The sequence below is a fragment of the Heterocephalus glaber genome, unplaced genomic scaffold (assembly GCF_053883595.1).
Source record: "Heterocephalus glaber isolate CG9 unplaced genomic scaffold, H.glaber_assembly_v1.0 deba00001610, whole genome shotgun sequence".
NCBI classification, from domain to species: Eukaryota; Metazoa; Chordata; class Mammalia; order Rodentia; family Bathyergidae; genus Heterocephalus; species Heterocephalus glaber.
Genome location: NW_028258381.1, coordinates 38,501,846 through 38,524,890, shown reverse-complemented (window position 1 = coordinate 38,524,890; position 23,045 = coordinate 38,501,846). Strand labels below are relative to the sequence as shown.

The following is a 23,045-nucleotide window of genomic DNA, read 5'->3' as shown; positions in this document are numbered from 1 at the left end:
ACACCTTGCTTATAATTTTTTAATTTTTAAAAAATGGAATTTTAATTCTTCGTACCACCATACTTGCATCACTTAACACATCATAGATATTGTATATATGTATGTATTTCACTTTTTTAAACAAATCTATCTGTCACAGATCTGGAGGATAAGAGTTCCAAGATTGAGGCACTGGCAGATTTACTGTCTGATGAGGGCTGCCCTCTGTTGTCCTTACACAGCAGAAGGTGGAAGGGCAAATGCACTGGCACTTCATTCCATTTAAACCACTCACAAGGGACAAGGTCTCTTCGACACTTCTGCAAAGGCCCCAACCTTAATGTTAACATGTTCACAATGGGGCTGTAATTTGTGTCTTGCTGCCAGCCGGCTCTGTACCAGTGGTGATACATGCATGACTGTGGCACGGGACAATCCCCTCAGGTGATACAAGCCGTCTGCCCAACGAGACAGTCATGCATGTACCACTGTTGGTTCAAGCCGGGGGAACATGTTAAGTTCCACCATATAAATTCTGCAGGGACTAATATATTCAAGCCACAGCAACAGCCCTACCAACATCCTGTTCATGATTATGTATTTTCTTAGCAGTCAGGTTTTTCCCTAGCTATCTTTTCTTTCTTAATAGCAGATGTCAAGACAGGACAGGACAGCAATGGTGAACTTTTTAGACCTTTCAATGACACCAACAGCTGGCTGCAGCACATGTGCCACAGGTTCACCACCACTGGGCCAGGAGTTGAATTTGCACTGTAATTCAGCCAATTGCAGGATGAGATTCTCCATGTAATTTTACCAGTTTCAGCCCTGTAGCTACAGTAGATAAGGCATTTCATTCTTTATAATGGCCCTATGCAAATTCATTGTGTGGCTGGGCCACAATTTGTCTGACAAATTCTCTAGTAAAGGACATTTCGCTGTTTCCAATTTCAGTAATGTGCACAAAGCTGCAAGAAAACCTGATCACTTGTAGGAATGTTTCTGTAGATAAATCCCTAGAAGTAGAATTATGCACTTTTTGGGATAGAAATCTGTAAAAGTTTGGACTCACAACAGTATATAAGAGTACTGTAAACACTACACAGGTCAAAACAGAGGAGACAGACACCATGTCAACTTCCCCATGCAAATCAATATGGTGACCCCGTAACCCACACAATTAAATTTTGTGAAAACAGCTTTTCCCCAGTGTCAGCTCTGTGGCCACGAGCAATGACACTGTCAGTACTGCCATAGAACTCTCCAGCTGCCGGGCAGGGGCCTGAGGAGACAATGCAAGGAGCGGAGCCTGGCATTTTGCTTTGAAAGTGCTCCAGGGCACTGGGGAAGGCCTGCCCACCAGCACTTGTGATCCTCATTTCTGCAGCCACTACGGGGGCTCGGGGGCAGGGTGTAGGTCAGCACCTCATCACCGTCACCCCCAGGCCAGTGTTGACCCTCCTTGTGCCATGGGGACTAGCCCTCTATTCCTTACTGGCAGAGAGCTCAGCAATGAGTTTAAGCCCACATCACAACCAAGCCAATCCCCAAATCCTGTCTGGAGGGTCTGTCTCCTGGGACCATCGTGGATACCAATTCCCTATTAGTCAGAGTCCAATCAAGAGACAAACACACACCAGTGATGTGAACAGGAAAATGTATACTGAAGTTACGAGTGCATAAAAAGGTGGCAAACCACTAAGCTACGTATGAAAGCAACACATGCAGAGTAGCTGCTTTCCTTGGGGATAATGGAAGAGGCCCACTGTGGAGGCCACATTCCAAGCCCCACTGGAGCAGGAGGGGCTGCAGCCTGTGGATGGAGGGTGATTGGACTGCACTACACACAGGGATTCCTGCTCCTACGGTGACTACACTGCAAGAGGAAGAGAAAAGAGCACCCAGAAGCCAGGAGAGAGGGTCTCCCAGCACACTTCGATGCACCTTTGGCGAAGCCCAACCGACCTCCAAGGCTGCTTGACAAAGTTCCAGCTGGGGAAAAGGAGGGGGGAACACATCGCACCCTCATGTTTTATTTTTTTCATGCCATAATGTTTAAAATTGTTACTCTGGTCACAGGAATCACTGTGTTTGTGACTAACAACAAACTCTCCATGAGGCAAATTGGCAATGATGTATTGAAATCTGATCTGGCTCAAGAGTCCCAAAATTCCAGTTTCTCTTAGTTCTACTGCCACATCCACTCCTAAAGAAACCTCTCCTAAAACCCCCTCTGTTTCCCCACTACTATGACTCCCCCTCTCATTGCTGACCTTCTTATTACTAAAGGGGTCTTATGAAGAGGTCGATAGGACAGACTTTAGATGTAAGGAATAGTGGAAAATGGGAAACAGAGAGAAAGTTGGGACAGGTAAATACACTAAGGAGGCGAGTTACTCAGTTTTTCTCAAAGTACTGTAAACATCTCCTGCTCATGGACCATGAACCCAAATAACACTTAAGCAAGATGAATAGAGGTATAGGAAAGTAGAGAGCTAATAGCAAACTATATTAACTGTTGTGCAGCTTCTCAAGGGCCAGCTGGTGACCACAAGTTTGACACTTAGTTGATTAAATCTTGCTTGTACCCCCGCTGCTATAGAGATTCTAATTAAGTTACTCTCTGGAGATTTTGATTAAGTTACCTTCTGTTCTGCTTAGGTTTGGGAAAATAAGGGGACAATTGTGATTTTTAAGAAATGTATTCATGTTGTTCGATGATGTGAATCAGCTTAGAGAAACATACTGTTTAGTAAAAATAACCTTACCTCACTAGATGTTGCTAAGGCAAGCTAAAATGTAAACATGTTCCGCCCAATGCCTCTTAGCTAGTGCTTAAAGATATAAAAATAAATCAGACCCTGAGACTTCTCAGAGGGAGCCTCCACATTGCTTTCGAAGGTTCTTTTCTCACTCGCCGGCCCGAGACCTCTCCCCTTCCTACCCTGCATCGACTGCAGCTGGTCTGCGGCACACCTTCAAATCTAGCAGTGCACAAGGAGAACACTTACACATTCACAGATGTGTGCACTCAGAGCCACCAGCCAATAAGCTGGCGATTGGCCGAGTGATCACCTCTCCTGGCTGACTCCACCTCTTTCAGAACTGTCTGAATCTGCTCTGGCTGCCCAGCAGGATGACCTTTGGGAAGAACCTGTGCTGGCTGCAAGACGCAGGTCACCAGTGTCTTTGTTCAATCTGTCTCCTATGGAAAAAAGTATCTGTGCCAGGCATGGTGGCATACGCTTGAAATCCCAGCTTTCTGGGAGGATGACGCAGGAGGATTGCAAGTTCAAGTCTATCCTGGCCAATTTAGCAACTTAGCAAGATCCTGTCTCAAAAAAAAAAAAAAAAAGGTCTGGGGATATAGCTCAATGTGAAGGCTCTGGGTTTGATCCCCAGTAATGAAACCAACAAACAAAGAAACAAACGAACCAACCAGCATCTGGCTGAAACAAACAATGGAAAAGAAATAAAACTTTGCAGCTTGATTTGAACTCTCACTAACTTGATTTGGCTGGGCTAGAATTTGTGATCCTCTTGTCTCAGCCTCCTAGAGTGCAGGGTTGACAGGCATGTGCCACTTCCCAGCTCTCTGCACATTAAAATGAAAAATGGGAGATGGTGATGTCTACCAAAACGGTCATAAATTCAATGCCTGGAAGTCACTGTGGGCTGAAAGCTTTCAGGAAAATGATGAAATTGGAGTCAAGAAGTCTATGCTTAATTTGGATTAATATAGAAAAGATACTGAGAAAATCTAAAGGAAAAAAAAATCTTGAATGCTTCCAAGCAGTAGAGCATGGTGAAAGAAAGAGCGCTTAACATATGTGAGAGGCAGTGAGAAGTGGGTAATGGAAAAAGCACTGACGAGGGTGCACTGGCAAAGCCAACCAATCTGTGGAGTCAAAACCAATCCTAACATTGGCCTCCGGGGGAGGGAGCAATGAGGGGGGAAGTAGGAAGAGAGGGCAGCAAGTCTACCAGAAAGGGGTGGAGTCTGTGAAGGTGGGAAGGCCCCCGTACAGCTGTCCTAAGAGGGAACAGAATCCTGAGGCTCCATTCTACTGCATAGGGAGGGCCACGCTGGAGCCCAGCTCCAAGCCGGACAGGAGACTCCATCTAAGTGGAAAGTAAAGAAAGACAGCCAAAGACCCCTGAGAGCTAAGGTGGTGGCACACACCTGTCAGCCCTGCACTCTGGGAGGCTGAGGCAGAGGATCACAAGTCTCAGCCCAGCCAAGGAAACGCAGTGAGACCCTGTTTCAAAATGAAAAATAAAGGGCTGGGGATGCAGGCCAGCACGAACACCCGGGGTTCGATCCCTAGCACCACAAAACAGTAACAGCAAAATACTCAAGACTGAGTCTAAGGATCAGCTGCTGATTCACTCGAAAGAACCAATCACAGCTGTGACCAAAATACCATTCAGAACCAACTTTACCTGATCTCTTTCCTTAGTTCATCTTCCGCTGCTTGGTTTTCTCCAGGGCAAATCTTTGCCCTAAATCTCCTGTAATTCTGTTCACCTTCATTCTGTTGTTTTTGGTGATGTAACTGATTGATTCGTTTAGCTAAAGTACTCATAGAAAAGGTAAGGGGCACTATTTTCTTACTAATTTTAACAGCTACATCAACCTGAGTCCCTGACATGTTCTGAGTACTAACCAACTTTTGAGGAATGTCAGCAATTGAGGGAATTTCTTCCTTTTTAAAACGCTTGGTGTCTGAGGATGAGAAATCAGTCTGCACAGGCAAAGCTCTAAATTTATATCCAATATCTTGGTCTAAATGGTATCTCATGCCAGAGGGGTGCCGGTCTGTGTCGAGCAGTTGCTCACAGGAGTCCACACTTCCCTGTGGAAATCTGTCTTCCGGGGAGCTCGCTGCTTGGTCACTGCTACACTGACTCCTGGCTTCTGGAGTGCTGAACCCTTCCTTGGAGCCAGCTGAGGTGCTGCTGTGCCCCAAGTCCTCCTCTGTTTCTGCTCTGTCCACAGAGTCACCAGAGCCCTTCTTGGGACTTATCACCTCTTCCTGAGGACCCAGCAAGCCCCAGGCAGAGACAGGATCTGGGGAATCAAAAGATGGTGCACCTCCGTTCACTCTCAGAGAATTCCATCTCCGATCTGCAGTCTCCAGGCCCCAAGACTTGGTATCTGTGCTGTGACTAAGAGAAAAGGCCTCTCGGAGCCTGGAAATGGACACGGCCCTTCTTTCTTCCCCTCGAGCCCTTAACGAAAGGGAATTGGTCTGCTTTTCCAGCTGAGGCTTTTCCATTTCTGCTGCATCCATCTTTACTAAGTTACCTAAGCAAACAGGATCAAAGAACAGTGTCAGGGACTGCACTGAAGTGGGACAAGAGGAGGTCCAAGTGGCTAAGCATATGAACACTGTCCAAAGTCAATCATAAAGAGAACACAAAATAAAACTGCAAAATGGTTTGGTCATATATTCCCCAGAATGGGTAAAAACTGAAAAATAACAAATGTTTGCAAGGATGACTATCAGGTGGAAATCTTAAACAATGGTAGTGAAACTAGTATAACTCCTTGGTAAAACTCTCTGTAGGCATCTCCTAACCCTAAACGTGGGCACACCTGTGACGTGGTGCTGCTGCTCCACTCAGAAATGCCCACTTCTGCTCATTAGAATGCATGCCTGAGGTTGCTCAAGACAGCTTCCTTCATGGTAGTCCAAACTGGAAACAACCCAAATACCCACAAAGACACTCAAACAGCAGAACACTGTACGCTCACGAGAACAAATGAATGTGTGAATGGTGACATGTGCTTTGAATCGAGTCCGTAAACAAATAAGATTGAATGGCTTCAAATTAAAAACAGAACTAGGCTGTTAAAAGTCAGCAAAGTACGGGACCCCGGAGCTAAATCCTCAGGGGTTCCAGCACCTGCCCTGTAAGCGCAAAGTCCTGAGTTCGATCCCCGGTACCAAAAAAAAAAAAAAAAAAGTCAGCAAAGTGGGCACCACTCGGGGTTGGTGGAGGAAAAGGAGGCACATGAGAGTTCTGCGGAAGGTATTTCTTGAGCTCAGAGCTAAGGGATTTCTTTTTTTTTTTTAATTTTTATTTACGTATCAATTGGTCCATTTTAGGTGTATAGTACATTAACATTTAGCATTGGGTGTTTGTACCCGAACATGATGTATCTTAGTTCATATTTTTTTCCCCATTACCTCTGTGCCCTTCACCCCCACCACCCTTCCCTATTTACATAGATTTCATTTCCATTTTTTTCTTTTTTCTTTCACGTAATTTTTCCTTTCCTTTCTTCCCTTTCCCCTTCCCCTCCCGGCAGCCCTACACCTTTGGACCTTTTCCTATTTCAAATTATCATTTATTCATTTTAATCATTTTCATCCTTATTTACACTTTCAGTTTCTCACTCTAGAGAAACTATTTGGTATTTACACCTGTGTGTCCTATTTATTTCACTTATGAGTATGGCCTCAATATGCATCCATTTAGCTACTAATGACTCTAGTTTCTCGTTCTTTATGGCTGAGTAGTACTCCATTTTATTAAAAAACCCACATCATCTTTATCCAGTTTCCAGTTGATGGGCACTTGGGCTGTTTCCAAACCTTAAGCTAAGGTATTTCTAATCCATACATGATGGCATGTGTGCTTTTGTGTGGTTGCTACACGTCAATAAAATGGCTAAAAAATAAGCAGATTCAACCAAGTTTCACACTGCAGCTGCTCTTATGGGGCAGCCTTTCCAGCCGGGTCCTGCAAACAGTGTAGACAGCACACTGGGCCCTTCCACGGTGGTGTGTGCTGCCAACCACCCTCTGCCACACTCCACATGCAGACCCTATGCCCCAACTCGCCCGTGCAGACTACAGCTGGGAGAGGTGTGAACCTTCCACGTACCAGGCAGCAGTTCTGCCACACAAACACTCATTTCCTGTGCTCCGCTCCCACTACCCAGCAGCCCACCCCTCCTCAGGAACCTCTGGCCTCCAGCACATCCTCAGATTCTCCCAACTCCCCACCCTGGCACTCTAAAAGAGTCTATCCCATTGTCTTCCTTCTGGACACAACCCACCTTTGGGGCGCCAGGAAATGTTAAGACAGAGAGCAGTCCCTCAGTTCCCACCCTGTGTCCTGCTCCCCTTAAACGTGGGGGTCTAGGAGGTTGCTCTTCATGCTTGGGGAAGACCTGGCTCCCAGCGCCCTCAGTTTATAAAGCCCCATCACATTTTCCTCTCAGTGTGAGCACCGGGTGTCTCTCATCGGAGCTTTCTACTATAGCCTCCTCGGCGGCTCTCTGGCCCTCTCTCCACTGAGGACATGATGCTGCCGCTTCCATCTGTCCACATTCAGACACACAGACGGGAGAGCTGGCCCGTGATCTTAGAGAGGATACCATCTCGCCCCGGAGTGGAGCTGGCCGCCAGAGGGCCAACACCGATTGTCCCCGCTGCCAGGGAAGAAGGCTAGGGCTCACCTGTGCCCTCTCCTCTCTGCTCAACCAGATGTACTTGGTTTCAATGACTAAAAACATAACTTGCTATCAGACCAGGTATTTAGCTCAGCGGCACAATGCCTGCCTGGCAAGTGCAACATCCTGAGTTTGATCCTCGGTACCCGACCCCCCCAAAAAAACATAACTTGCTATTTCAACAAGCAACTGAGAACACAGGACCAGAAAATGAACCAATGACTGTGCATGTCACTACAGATATCACATCATCTCTGGTGACTCTCATCTCTCCACACAGCGCTCAGTACAAGCTGCATGGGGTAACCTCAGGGAAAATCCAGAGTGAGGGTCTCCAAAAACTCCCTCCTTCATACATAAAATGAGAAAACAGCAAAAATTGTCAGTTAACTTCTTCAGGACTTTGGAATTATAAAAGGCTTGCAGCAACTGGGAAATGTTTATTCAACAGAAACTGCAAATCTTTGTAAGAAATATAAGCTTTTGGTGGCGCACAGCTGTAATCCCGGCACTCGGGGGTCTGAGGCAGGAGAACTGCCACAAGTTCAAGGCCAGCTTGAACTACATAGTAAAACCTTGTCTCAAAATCAAACTAACAGACAAAAAACCCTCAAAAAATTAAAAAAGAAAAAAGAAAATCAAGCTTCAGGGCCTTCTGAGTTGGCCTGGTCCCAGTCCCTCCTTTCTGGCCCTGCACTATCTTTGAAAACCAATAGAAGCTGGGCATGGTTTTTTTGGTTTGTTTTGTTTTTTTCTTCCGATACTTGAGATTGAACTCAGTACCTTAAACTTTCGAGGCAGGCACAATGCCACTGAGCTAAATCCCTGGCCAACATGGTTTTAATCCCATGCATGCCTCTAGGCACACCTAAAATCCCAGCACTCTGGGAGCCTTAGCAGGACACTGCAAGTTTGAGCCCAGCCTTAGCAAAAACTTGTCTCAAAATAAAAAAGGGTCAAGGATGTAGCTCAGTGCACAGGTTGTGGGTTCAATTCCTAGTACAGGGGGCGGGGTGGTATGACAAAGATCAGAGCAAAGCTCCAGTGGTCTGGCAACCACTGCAGGAGACAGGACGGAGCTGGAGCTTTGTGGAAACCTCATGTCCTCATGTCCTCATGTCCCAGGGAACAACAATTATTTGCCCTGGCCAGCAGTTTCTGAACACCCAACCCACCTGCAAGGCTGTCCGTGTTTGTCCCAACTCAAGAGTTCTTCCACTGTAGAAAGCTCCTTTCTTGAGGGCCTCCTATGAAATCTATTCAAGCAACTGATTTTTACCTGCACTGCCTGCAACTGGAGAAGAGCTGAGCACAAAACAGACTGACCATAAAAGCTCCACAGGGACTCTGAAAAGCTCCAGTATCAACCTGGGAATCTACAAGGCTACTTGCAGGCCTAGGAAAGGCCTAAGAAGGCCCTGAACTCGACCCATGGCTGACCTTGATATTCACCACAAACAGGAAGTGAAACTGAAGCAGGCTTGTGAACTTCCTGGCCAAGTGTTGAAGGTGTGTCCCAGTGACACACACAGCTCCTCAGCAAAGACGCAGAGACAAGGTGGGTTTGGCATTTACAGAAATCCCTGTGCAATAATTAGTTAACCAATAAGCTAATGGAACAGGGACTTCAGTGGCCATATATGACAAGAAACAGAGGCTTTACAGAGATCTTTTTCAGAAAAGTCAAGAAACAGCAAACCCTCAGAAGGGGAATCTAACTTCCAGAATTGCAACATCCTATTATTTAAATGTTTAGTTTTCCACCATTACAAAAGAAAAAGAGACATGCAAAGAAAGTATGGCTCATACACATGAAAAAAGTGGCCAGTGTAAACTATCCTTGAAGAAGCGCACATGGGGACCTAACTAGACAGAGTCCATCCCCTCCCTGCATCCGAGGATGGAACCCAGGGTACTCTATCACTGAGCTACAGCCTCGCTCTTTTTTGTTTGTAGATAGTTTTGATAAGTTGTCCAGACTGGCTTCAAGCTTGTGATCTTCCTGCCTCAGCCTCCTGAGTAGCATCCACAGATGAGCTCCACCATGCCAGGTTAGACAGATTTTAAATGTGTTCAAAGAGCTAAAGGAAGCCACATCTAAGTAACTGTTATATCTAGATGTCTCCTAAGAACCTCATACACTCATAGAAGGGGCTTCAGAAAGGTGACTGGTTTATGACGTTATGGCTGACTGGCTGTTAGGAGGTAGGCAGGGTATGGTCAGAAGGGGTGGGTCACTGTGGAAATGACCTGAAAGGGTTTATCTCCCTTCCCGGTTCCTCCTTTGGTCCTGTTTCCTGGCTGCCATGATGTAAGCAGTGACCCTCTGCTCAGGCCCTTCCATGCCATTTCTGCCCTGGAGTTACCAGACTATGGACTGAAACCTCTACAATACTGTGAGCCAAAAGAAGCCTGTTCTTTAAGTTGTGGGTGCCAGGTATTGTGTCTCAGCGATGAGAAAGTGACTAAGACAAGAACTAAGGGAAAATACAAAAACAATGTTCTGCCAAATAAGAATTCCATACATAGAAATTATAAGAAAAGAAATTCTAGAATTGAAAAAGTGTATGTAAAAGGCTCAATATTTCATCAGGCAGAAGAACAGCAAACTTGAAGATGGATCATCCTGCCAGAGGAACAGAAAGAAAAAGAATAAAAAATGAACTGAGGCCAAGAGATCTGTTGGGTACCATCACACCCACAGAGGATAGGTATCCCAGGAAAGGAGGAAGACAGAGGGGTAGAAAGATTACTTTAAGAAATAATGGCCAAAACCTTCCCATATTTCATGAGGCAGGAATCTACACATCTAAGGAACTCAACAAACTCTAAGATAAATTCAAAGAGATCTATCTATACCCAGATGCATCATGATCAAACTGAAGAAGGACAAAGAGAGAATCTTGAAAAAGCAAGAAGTGATTCATCACACACACATAAGGGATCCTCAGCAAGATTTATAGATAATTTTTCATCAGAAAGTGTGTAAAGCAGAAAGCAACTGGACGACATATTCACTGTGTTGAGAGACAGTCTGTCAGCAGAGAATTCTGCATCCAATGGAACTATCCTTCAAAAATGAAGGAGAGGCTGGAGGTGTAGCCCAGTGGTAGAGCATGTGCTTAGCATGCAAAAGGCTGAGGTTTGACTCTCAGCACCAAAAAAGAGAAAAGGGAAAAAAAGGAGATACTAAGATAAGACTGAAAGAATTCATTACTGTAGAGCTGCTCTATTAGAAATACTAAAAGGGAGGCTCTCAGACTGAAATAAAAGGACAGTGGATAGTGACTCAAATTGACATGAGGAAATTAGGACTGATAAAAGTAATTATATACACACGTAAATATAAAATAAATATATTTTAAATGTGTATCCTTTTTCTCCCTATATGACTTAAAAGACAACTACATAAAGCAAAAATGATAAATCTTTGGTGACAGGGACCCAATGAATAAGCCAAAAATGTATATGACATTATCAGAAAAGGGAGCTATGTAGCAACAAAGGTTTTATATACTGTTGAAATAAAGTTGCCATTAGTCTGAATTAAATTGCCATACTGTTATCTCCAGGGTTACCACTACGAATATAATTAAAAATACACAGTAAAGGCAACAACAAGAAAGTTAAGAACGTACAGTCAGTACAGACTTCAGCTCATCATCCATCTTCTATTACATTATCTGTTCACATAGAAAAACCCTCATTATAGCTTAAGAAAGACATTATTGAATAGCCCTGTGTATGCAGAATGTGGTCATTTATGCCTCTTTTTTTTTTTTTTGGTACCAGGGATCGAACTCGGGTCCTTGAGCTTTTGAGGCAGGCGGCGGAACCACAGCTAAATCCCTGGCCCCATTTATGCCTCTTTCTAAACAGATTTCTTAAATCTGTGGCTATATACTTTCTAGTGTGACATATCTTTTCTAAAAGAAATTTTGTTTCATGTCAAAAAATATTCGGGGGGTGGAGCCGGGGATTTAGCTCAGTGGTTCCGCCGCCTGCCTCCAAAGCACACAGTCCCGAGAGCTCAATCCTCAGTTCGATCCCTGGTACCAAAAAAAAAAAAAAAATTGGGGTCGGGGGGAGAATCACAATAGCTAAAAGTTTTATAAACTGTTGTATCACTGCATTTTTCTTACCTTCATTATCCAGCAGTGGCTGCTGATTGACAGTAAGTTTATTCACATCACCATCAAACATTCCTATCAAAGAGGTCTTTAAAATAGCCAACAAAAGCTTCTCTTCTTGTAGTAAGATCTGCCTTTTATCTGGAGTAACATTGATATCAACGCATTCTAAGGAGAAAAAGAACATACATTATAATGTTTAAATTCACCTTTAACAATAGAAATTTACCCATCTACTATTTCATTTACTTCTTACTAAAAATACTATTAAAAACATTACAGTGTTCAGATTAATATTCACAGATTATAAAATTAGTACCAGGTGTGGCAGCCCACTTCTGTAATGCCAACACTCTGGGAGGGTGAGGGAGAAGAATCACAGGTTCAAGCCCAACCTAGGCAACTTAGCAAGACAATGTTTCAAAATAAAAAAAGGTGGAGATACAGTTCAGTGCAAAGGCCCTGGGTTCCCTCCCCAGTACCATATTGAATGAATAAAATTTTTAAATAAAATTAGCTTTTTCAAATAATCAAGAAAAAACATGAACTATTTTTTAAACAAACAACATATGTAAAGATTTGAATGGGCACACCATGCTGGGTGTGGTAGCGTACGACTGTTACCCCAGCACTTGGGAAGCTGAGACAGGATTGCCATGAGTTCGAGGCCAGCCTGGGCTACACAGTGAGTTCAAGGCCAGCCTGAATTACAGAGCAAGACCCTGTCAAAACAAAAACAAACAAACCAAACAAAAAAACCCAAACAAAAAAGTTGAATGTGTACACTGTAATAGAAAACACATGAAGATGTCTAAGAGAAAAAATGTAAGTTAAAGTATTTTATCCCGTATTGAATTTAGTTTAAAAAATGATAGCTAGTACTATCATTGTTGGTAAATGCGTGAACTGGTACAATATGCCTAGAATGCAATACACAAAAAGCCTTAAAATAATCATATTCACTGACCCAATTCCACCACAAGGAATTTACCTTAAAGATACAGACAATAGGGCTGGGGATTTAGCTCAGTGGTTCCGCCGCCTGCCTCGCAAGCGCAAGGACCTGAGTTCAATCCCCGGTACCAAAAAAAAAAAAAGAAAAGATAACAGACAATAATTTCATTATTAAGGCAGTATTTATAATTTTCAAAAACTGAAAACAAATATAAAAAAACAAAAGAATTAGTGGGCTGGGGATGTAGCTCAGTGGTAGAGTACTTGTCTAGCATGCATCAGGCCTTAGCTTTGATCCCTAGCACCATAAGCAAAAAAACATTTAAAAAATCAAAGTGTAACCATGGACTGGAACACTGGAGTATACAATAGGCATTAAAGTCATGTTTCTTTTTTTTTTTTTTTTTTGGTACCGGGGATTGAACTCAGGTCCTTGCGCTTGCACAGCAGGCAGCGAAACCACTGAGCTACATCCCTGGCCCTTGTGTTTCTTAATACTAATGACATGAAAAAGAAAATGTTGGGTAGAGGATGTAGCTCAGTGGTGCCCTGCCTGCCTGGCAAGCACAAGGTCCTGAGTTTGATCTCTGGTACCAAAAAAAAAAGAAAATATTCACATCTAAGTATAAAGAAAAGGATACCAGATTATTTTCTCACCCCAAAGGCTAGGTGTGGTGTGTATATTTTAAGGTAAGCACATATATATTTCTAAGAGTCTAGAGAAAATAGATGACAGTAAGTCAGAATTCTAGCAATCAGAAGAAAGTATATAGTATAAACTTACAGTATAAACTTAATTATTTTCAAAATCAAGGAATCTACCTTCTCCCTTCATTAATGTTTAAAAAAGTGACATTTTCCTACTAATATAATTGATACAGTTTCAAGAAGAAAACAGAAATGTCTGTATAAAAATCAAAATTATTCTCTTTCCAGTCACATCCAAACTTTATAATTTCATTTTATTCTTTTAAAAGTTAGCAATTTTATTGAATTCTCAGTGGAACCTACCTGAATCAACAGAAATGTTAAGAACAACAAAAGGATATTGATGTCGATTATACATGTGGTAGACCTCATTCACAAGTCTAGAGACCTGTCCAAAAAACAACAAAAGAATAAATATTCCCTTCTCTCACTGTTGTAACAACATGCTATTCTAACCTATCACCAAACGGATCAAATTTTATTAAACGTATACAGCTTTACTAAGATATAGTTTATATACAATAAAGTGCATATATTTAATATTTTACTTACTAGTACATGTTTGTAGTACATAATGATTACATGTACATAACATATCTTAATTTTTATTCCCCTTCCCCTCTCTTCACCTCTAGATTCCTTTCCAATTTACAAAAGACCTAGATCTATGATCAAAATATGTTGTCTTCGTCTTTTCCTTTGCTCTTCATTCTTTGGGCTTCTCGAATAAGAGAAGTTATGTAACTTTCACCTTTGTGTCTGATATACTTTACTTAACATGGTCTTAAGGTAAACTGCACATATTTGAAATGTACAATTTGATAACATACACACACCTATGAAAGTATCCCATAATCAAATATATACCCATTACTCAGTTTCCTTATGTCTCTCAAAGCGATATTTTTTAATCATAGACACCTAAAACAAACTTTTTCCAACCTAAAGATGCTCTTTATCAAACTTTAATAAAATGCAGGTACAATTTAAATGTTCAGAAAGCACATTTAAATGTACTTGGTAACATATTTCTATGACATTATGAGATTAAATGGCATTAGAGGTAAACCATAAAATCATACTAATTATAATACAGGTGGTAAACTTTTAGAGGCTAAATCACATCTTATAGCTATAAGGAAATTTTTTAAAATATGCTTTTATTAGTGCCTATTAATTTTACAAAATACTGAGTATCAATCTGACATATTCATATATATATGACAGGGCCAGGGATTTAGCTCAGTGGTTCTGCTGCCTGCCTTGCAAGCTCAAGGTCCTAGGTTCGATCCCCAGTACCAAAAAAAACAAAAACCATCTATCTATCTATCTATCTATCTATATATATATATACACACACACTGCAATATATATATAACATATTTGATCGTATCACCCCAGTATCCTCCCTTATACCTCTCTCCCTCCTACCCTTCCTTTTTACCTCCGCTACAAGTAAATAAAACAAAAAAATACTACTGAGCGACAAAGTTGCTAAAGATGCAAAAGGCAAAACTGAACTACTTAAAACCCATGTACATAATTCTATCAAGAAGATGAGTTTTTAGTCTGAGGCAGAGGTAATCCAGCCCCTCATTTTCCTGGAAAATGGAGAGAAAGAAGAGAAAATACAGAAATACACGCACGTGGTCAATCCACACTGAAAACCCTAGATGACAGCAAATGTTTTGAAATGTTTCCTTTCTTCAGTGATAGTTTCTATGATAATGAATACACTGGTAATTAATTTTTGTTTGTTTTTCTTTTTCTTTTGGTACTGGGAATCGAACTTGGGACCTTGCGCTTTCGAGGCAGGTGCCAGAACCACTGAGCTAAATCCCCAGCCCATTATGTACTTGATATATTTATGTATGTATGCACATATATGCACATGGGTACATATACAATTGAAAGAACCATGTACTTTCTTAAATGCCTGAAACGATTTTAAAGTCATGTTTCTGAGTCAGTCCCATGTTCCATGTAAATTGCTTGTGTACGAAAAATCCATGAAATTATTCAGAAATAAAAAGACATAAGCATAAACTAATACAAAACATGTGTAAATACCTTTGCTGGGTCACAAGGACGCCGATTGATGAAGAAAAACTGTCTGTCTGCTGCGCTCCTCCCAACGCCATGCGTGCCGCGTGAGACGAAGCCTGAGATACTATTTCAGAGGGCACAGGGTTAGAACACCGGGCACAGGGCAGGCACAATCTTAAAACAGCTAAAAACACCGGCTGGAGTGCTGGGGCATATTCGGTTTGTGTACACCTGTGGGTCGTCTTAAGGATTCACACACAGCCCAGGTGTTCTGAATGCCCCAAAGCTTATGCAGCCGAAACTCCCTCGGAGGCAATGCAGTGGCTCACCATGGACTTGGCCCAGCCCACCTCTCGCCCTCCCTGTTACACCCCGGCCCCCATGTCAGGATCGGTCCACACCCAACACACTCTTCAAGCCCTCTGTGCTGTCCTCCCCGGCTTGCCCATGGAGTCTAACCACTCGCACACAGGATCTCTGCCCACATTCTGTCTTCAGTCAGCAAATGTACATCTACTAAGGTGCTAGTGACATGCTTGCTCTATATGAGACCCACCCCTGGGATGCCTGCATTTTCATAACTTTAACATAAAGAAATGAATTTCCATCTTTATTTTAATTTTAAACATGAGCCAAAAGTAGACAAAGAAAGAGTAAGGGGTGTGAATCTTCACAAGGCCAGTCCTGCTCAGGAAGTATCTATTGTATGGTGTCTAAAAACAAGGATGCCAGACTATCTTCATCAGATCCTCAAAAAGTCAAACACCGTAGATAAAATAAGGTAAAAATTATTCTAACTGAGGGGCCAGGGATTTAGCTCAGTGGTTCTGGCGCCTCCCTTGCAAGCACAAGGTCCTGAGTTCAATCCCCATACCAAAAAAAAAAAGTTATTCTAACTGAACAGCCTTGACAAAGACTAATTCAGCAGGAACCCCCCCTGCAATGTACCAGTTAGCCAAAATACTATTTGAATTAAGTAACTGAGTCTTTTAAATCCTCTTTCTCAGCAGTGAGAATGCCCAGTTTTACACAGGACATAAAAATATAAGCCTTAGTGCTCGCTTTGGCTGAACATATACTAAAAAAAAAAAAAGCCTTAAAATCATATTTGAAAAGAAAAAAGACAACACCTTCTGTCTGTCTTCTGGCAGCAATCTACTTACTGAAACAGATCAGGCAGCGTGTCGGAACAGCTCAGGCCATACTCTTCACACACAGAGTCACTAGGGGGCAGCTGAACAAAAGGAAGGAGGCTTTGCAACTGAAAGAAACCAAGCGCCATGGTTATTTCCTAACAAACACGGAACAGACCAACACTCAGAGAAGATGTGTTTTCTTCCCAGCCAAGCCACCTGCTTTAAAAGCACAAAGAAACTCAGCAAAGAATTCTGACAATTGCCTTTCAGTACCATAAAAGGATTGTTTTTACTAAAAAAATGAAACACACAAGCTCTTCTTGTTCATAATCAACACAATGCCTATGATACTTTGTTTTGTTCAAGTGAGGAAGAGAGTTAAAGATGCAGCTCTCAAATATTAACTTCGTGACAGGTATCTTTTTTTTTTTTAAATAATTCTTAGGGCCGGAAATATAGCTCAGTGGCACCATGTCTACCTGGCAAGCACAAGGTCCCAAGTTCAATCCCTGGTACCAAAAAAAAAAGTTAAAAAAAAACAAAACAGGGGCCAGGGATTTAGCTCAGTGGTTTCGCCGCTGCTGTGAAAGTGCAAGGACCCGAGTTCAATCCCCAGTACCAAAAAAAACCCAAAGAAAGAGCTCTTATATTTTATTCGCACTCTACTAGAAAGGATAATGAAACCTGTCATAATCAGAACAATAAAATATTTTCAGGAACTGGCCACCACTACCTGCTTCTGCCCAAACACAGAGCCGATATTCTCCTTCAAGCTGGTGCTGCCACTTGTGCACACCACAGGCTGCCGCTTTCCTTGTCCAAGCTGATTGGTACAACTTACACGGATGCCTGCTGAAATGATACAGTACGCATGTAAGACCTGGACCATTCTGGCATACTCCTATTTAAAAAAACAAACACAAGACTCAACATTAATCTTACAGGAATTAAATGGCTCAAGTTACAAGATCCAATTCAAGGTTCTCATACCATTTCGCAAACCAGGGAAGGAATTATTGACAGAGTAAACTCTGGAGAAGTATCTCTCTATGTGCTGTGAAAGGTGGCTCGAGCCTTGGCTCCTAGTCTTTGTCCTCCCACCTGTCCTTGATATAAGCATCAAAAAGGATGTTCATTTTGACCTTGTAATCTCTGCCCTAGAAACTTCTTCCTTCCTTTTTTTTTTTAAAGAGATCTATCCTTGTAGAAAGACAAGAATACAAAGGTATATAACAAAAATATTCACTGAAATAATCTCTGTGAAAAATCAGAAACAAGCTAAGCAACCATCAGCAAGGAGCTAACTAAATTATGATATATCTGTATCATGGAGGAATGACAAAGAATAGGATAGTGCACACTGATCAAATAATTACAGTATCTAAGTGAAAAGTCAGTTACACACAGTATATATGATAGGATCCTAATTATTTCAGAAATATCTAAATATATATAGACTACCTGTACACAGGGTATTTATAGCCTAAAGGATATAAACCAAACTCAAGAGAGTAGGCAGAGACAGTTTCAACTTTCTAACACATACAATTTTAAACACTTCAATGCTGCACATTTTGTATTTCTTGCCTTCCTTCACTGATATATTTATCATGGAGTTTTTATAACCATATGAAGTTGAAAAATATCTAAAAAGGCTTATAAACTGTTAATAATGGCCACCCCTGACAAGTACAATTTCTATATTCCTCTATTTTTCTGGGGCTCTAATTTTTTCCCTTAAGATGAAAAAAAAACAAACCATGTTATTTTCTCTATTTTTGTAAAATTTAATCAAGTTGCATTTAGCACAAAGTGTTTTACAAGTAAAAGATTTTAGCTGCATATGCTTAAGCAATTCTTTGGACTATAAAAAATATATGTACAAGCTAGGTGCAATGGTGCATGCCTATAATCCCAGCTACTCAGCAGGCTGAGGCAGGAGGATCCCAAGTCTGAGGCCAGCCCAGATAGTTTAACAAGACCTTGTTTCAAAGTAAAAATTTTTAAAAAAGAACTGGAATGCTTGCCTAGCATAAATAATGTTACTTCTTAAAGGACTCAAAACACAAAACAAAAAGGTAAACCATCCTAAAGTTCAGTCTTGATGGAAGAAAGTAAACAAAGCACTTGTTTAAAAAGAAAATCAAGGGAATAGAATTAACTGAAGAGTAATTATCTTTAATAAACCTTTTACTCATGTACACTGCACTACTGATGCTGAAGACGAGAGACTGTGAATTTAGCATACCTTCTTAATATTCCTTTGAAATTCCTTATGGCGCACAGGTAGTGTATAAAATAACTGCTGTACACTGACTGTTGTCCCTTTGGGTCGTGGACAGGGGGTTTTTTGGACAATTTTCCCATTGTGATCAAACACAAGTCGAGTCCCAACCTTTGCAGACATGTGGCACGTAGAAATAGTTACATCACTGTAAGAGAACGCAGCACGGCCTATCTGGTTAGACAGGACTGGACACAGTATATACTCTTTTCCCCATTTTTTCTTTCTCTTGAAACTCTGAAAGGTGTAGATTCCTCTGATATAATCAAGTGAGTTTAAATGGGTGAGGAGTCATCCTAAAAATCCAAGGTTGGACGCCTAAAAACTAGTGAGACAGACTTCCATAAATCCTTTGTTTTGATAAAAGCTTTTTCAGGTTGTAATGGAAAACAACAAAGGATCTCAAAATTTATTCACAAATAATAATGGCTGTGTGTGGAGCTCAGTGGTAGAGCACCTGCCTAGCATGCCCGAGGCTCTAGGTTCATTCAATCCCAAGTAATACAAAAAAAACCAAAAAATGTTAAGACTTGGGTCTAGATGTCTCCCAAAGCCTCAGGTGCTCATTGGTGGGACTTTTTCAGAGGTGGCTGGATCTAGGGTGTGAATACAGATTAGTACCCTAACTGGATTAGCATAGTTCTGGGTGTGGCTGAATGAATTTACTAAAGAAGGAAGTCCCTCCCGGGGTGTGGGTGGCACCTATCAATACACTTGCAGCCTGGATGGAATACAAAGGGAAAGGAGTCAAGTTAATGGATAAAAATATTATATCACCTCAGTGCACAGAGTGAGCTCAGAGCTTCCCCCCGAAAGCCAAAAGTTTCAACCAGAGTGAGATCGGCAAACTCTTGAATCTTAGAAGTGTGGTGTTTCAAAGCTGAAAGAGAGTGTAAAGTAAGGCCCAAAATGTCTCACGTGACACAGGAATGACTATACACAATACCTACCAAGTAACTGGGTTTAAAAAGTTGCTTTTGCAATATTTAAGTGTTTCTCGAAATTCTGGGATGTTTGGTCCAGTTATTTTTAATAGGATTAGAAAAATTCAACTTACCTAAGGCTTCAAAGTTTTCTTCTTCTACCCCACATCCATTGTCTGAAACTTCAATGAGATCCACCCCATAGTCTTTAAGCCTTAGATCTAAAAGATTTAAAATATTTACTTCTTAAAGACTGATCCATGGTAAAAAAAAAAAAAAAAACAAAAAAAAAACCAAACCTTTTATAATGATATACAACACCAAAGTGTCACGGCTACACTTTTACTTAAATGTACTGCCGACATCTTGTATATTTTAAGCCATCAGGGCTACTGAGTAATGCAAATTAAATAGTATTTTAAAATATTTCTTGCAAAGGAGTAATTTTAACATAGTCATTAAAGAGAACAGCCTTTGGATCAGACTTCCTAGCTGATATTTTACTAGCTTTATAATCTAAAAAAAAAGTAAATTTCTTATGCCTTAATTTCCTGATTAATATAATGGTGATAACTCCTAATTCAGTTATTCTGCATATTAAATGAAATATTCTATGCATAATTCTTTTTCTTTTTTCTTTTTTCGTTTTTTGAGACAGGGTCTCACTATGTAGTTCAGGCTGGCCTCAAACTCTGACTCTCCCACGCTTCGGCCTCCAGAGTGCTGGGATTACAGGTGTGCACCACCACATCCAGCTTCCATGTGTAATCCTTTTTTTTTTTTTTCCAGTGCCAGGGATTGAATTTAGGACCTTGCACTTGCGAGGCAGGTGCAGCACCACTGACCTAAATCTCTGGCCCTTCCATGTGTAATTCTTAGCACAATGCCTGCCTAGCTCTCAGTAAAAACAGAGTGAAAGTTAACTGCTATTAGTATTCTTGCCACCTTGTCAAGTACTAGAGACATAATTAATTGCTAACATTAAAGTAATAATTTATTGGCATACCAACACTGGATTGCTTTATTACAATAACACACGTTTCTTAATTAAAAAAGCATAAACTTGTTGCTTAAAACTCTCCTAAACTTACCAATATTAGTGGCACCAGCATCCACACTATTTTCTACCAACTCCTTCACAGCAGTGCTGAGACTCAGTACCACTTGCCCAGAACAAATCTGATGAACTGACTTCCCATCAATAGCTTTGATGGCTTTTGCAGGTTCTGTACTAAAGAAATCAAGAAACAAAGCAAGTATTTAAACAAAACAAGAAAGCTATTTTCATCCTGATTTTAACAGTGAGAAATGAATCATCCATTATTAATGGGTTTAAGCCTTTACTGATTATGTGCACACACCCACTTGTTATACTCACAAATGTAAGTATTGTTTTATAATCCTTAAATATGTCAGAAATACCTTTGAATAGATGCATCAGGTTCAATATTTAAAACATAATTATACATGTTTTTCACCTGGAAGAAATATATTGTATCCCTCAGACTATGTAATCTTTTACAACAATGGGATTTTTTCTCAAAAAGCAAAAGCAACACTTCCCACACAAGAGTATGACGAGAAACAGTGTTTATGACAAACCATGTAAGAAAGTGGGTGCCCACCATAAGATAATAATCCCCACAGTTGACTTTGAAATATCTATCCAAATCCAAGGTACCCAATGCTAACTTGCCAAAAGCCCTCCAAGTTCTTCCTGTAATGGGTTTCAGCTTTACAACTATTTTGTCTCCAAGTTTCTAAAATCACAAATCTTGTCAAATAATTTTTAGGCTTGAAAAGTTACTAGTGCCCCTCTGCCTATTATATGAAGTTTAAAATCTGGTCATAAAGCCTGGAGTGGTGACACACACCTGTAACTCAAGCACTCTGGACAGCTTAGCAACTCAGTGAGACTGTCTCAAAATAAGGGGTTGGGGGTGCTGGGTGCAAAGGTTCTGGGTTCAATCTTCAGTATGAAAAAATTTAGTCATGACTGGCCCCCAATTCTCTATTGCTCTTCCCCAAGTTTCCCACTTTAATCACAGTAAACAATTGTTTTCTGAATATGACAAGCTCACAGACACTGCTTTGTATGTAAGCAACTCTGTCTCAACTGCACCCCCCTTCCTCCTCCGCCTGGCTAACTCCTGCTCATCTCCAGGATGTATTCCACATTTTCATTAATGTAGCACTTCCCAGTAAATCGTTCCATAACCCGGGTATCATAGAACATAGGCGCCTTCCTGGAAATCTTTGCACCTTTCGCAAAGCACCCAACATATATCCCGCCTTCAATTAACCCATACAGTAAGAGAATTTAAAAAAGAGAATAAAAAAACCTCTTTAATCTTTATTCTACTTGCAAAGACTCTCACTTTTAAGTTTGTCGATAATGTTAAACTGCGGATGATCTCACATTAAATAGGAACCAGCTCTGAAAACTAACTTATCTGGTAACACACTATAGGCTACAGGTCCATTTTTTGTATTTATTTTGAACTCGAGGAGGGGCACGACATTTAAGTACTGAAAGCTAAATTCTCGACATTGAGCGCACCTGTGTTGGTCGAAGAGTTGCTAAACACAATTCGGTATTACTTCACTGCCAGAAATGAAATACTCAAGTAGAAACAATGCAATCCCCCCCACCCCCCAAATGGGGATTGAACCTAGGGCCTTGGCAGGGAGGTACATCTCCAGCCTTTTTCTTTGACACACAGGCTTACTAAGTCGCCCAAGTTGGTCTCGAACTTGCGATCCTCCTGCCTCGGGCTCCAAGAGTGCTAGGATTACAGGAGACCACTACGACCGGCTTCCATCGAGTTCTCTGGCAAGTCCTGTAGTAACCCCAGCACTGGGCCCCAGACGCTGGTTCTTTCATTTTTAAAACCTGAGCAGCTATGCAAATCAGCGTGCGCCTCGAAGCTTCCTTCTTCCCTCAACAATTAAAGACAGGCAGACTCCAGGTAAAGATGAAGTGAGTTCATTCTACGGGGATGTCCTGCTCCGGCTTCAGGCCCACCTCCTTCTGAAGGCGTCTGAGCGGCTGAACCCAGCATCCCTCATCCGCAGCCCGAGGGCGCCAAGACAGGCTCTAATAATGCTGCTACCAGGCTGGCCACGCGCCTCGCCATTTCCCAACCTTTCTTGGGGCCTGGAACGACGCGGGCCTCAGAGAGGGAGACCAGAGAGAACACCGCAGCCCCGCTCACCTAGCGTCCCCAGGTCGCTCCATGGAGGAAAAAAACGACTCCAGCGTCCGGAAGAGTTCCCTCCGCCACGCCCACAAAGGGGATGGGGCATCTTCCGCCCATTCATTGGCTACTTTTGCCACCGAGTCCCGCCCCTTCCGGGCGGGGTGGCCACAATTCCTTCTCGCTGATTGGATATATCAAAGGTCGACTCAAAGACTCCTAA

At 41.7% G+C, this 23,045-nt stretch overlaps 1 protein-coding gene across 4 annotated transcripts in view; it reads right to left on the bottom strand.

Moving 5' to 3' along the window:
* Pms2 (PMS1 homolog 2, mismatch repair system component) overlaps window positions 1–23,032 on the bottom strand; it is a 30,537-nt gene extending 7,505 nt beyond the window's left edge. Inside the window, exons 1-11 of one of the 4 annotated variants that reach the window (XM_004840457.4) lie at window positions 22,841–23,032; window positions 20,717–20,856; window positions 19,760–19,846; window positions 19,480–19,582; window positions 18,667–18,850; window positions 17,152–17,319; window positions 16,446–16,543; window positions 15,307–15,406; window positions 13,540–13,624; window positions 11,587–11,742; window positions 4,423–5,287 (exon numbers count right to left, since the gene is read on the bottom strand). In XM_004840457.4, coding sequence (XP_004840514.2) covers window positions 4,423–5,287; window positions 11,587–11,742; window positions 13,540–13,624; window positions 15,307–15,406; window positions 16,446–16,543; window positions 17,152–17,319; window positions 18,667–18,850; window positions 19,480–19,582; window positions 19,760–19,846; window positions 20,717–20,856; window positions 22,841–22,863 — 2,009 coding nt within the window. In that variant the 5' untranslated portion in view covers window positions 22,864–23,032. Of the gene's footprint in view, window positions 1–4,422; window positions 5,288–11,586; window positions 11,743–13,539; window positions 13,625–15,306; window positions 15,407–16,445; window positions 16,544–17,151; window positions 17,320–18,666; window positions 18,851–19,479; window positions 19,583–19,759; window positions 19,847–20,716; window positions 20,857–22,354; window positions 22,811–22,840 lie in introns of those variants that run through there. The other 3 variants (XM_021254735.2, XM_087195868.1, XM_087195867.1) reach the window with 3 other exon arrangements.
* Window positions 23,033–23,045: the final 13 nt, after the last annotated feature.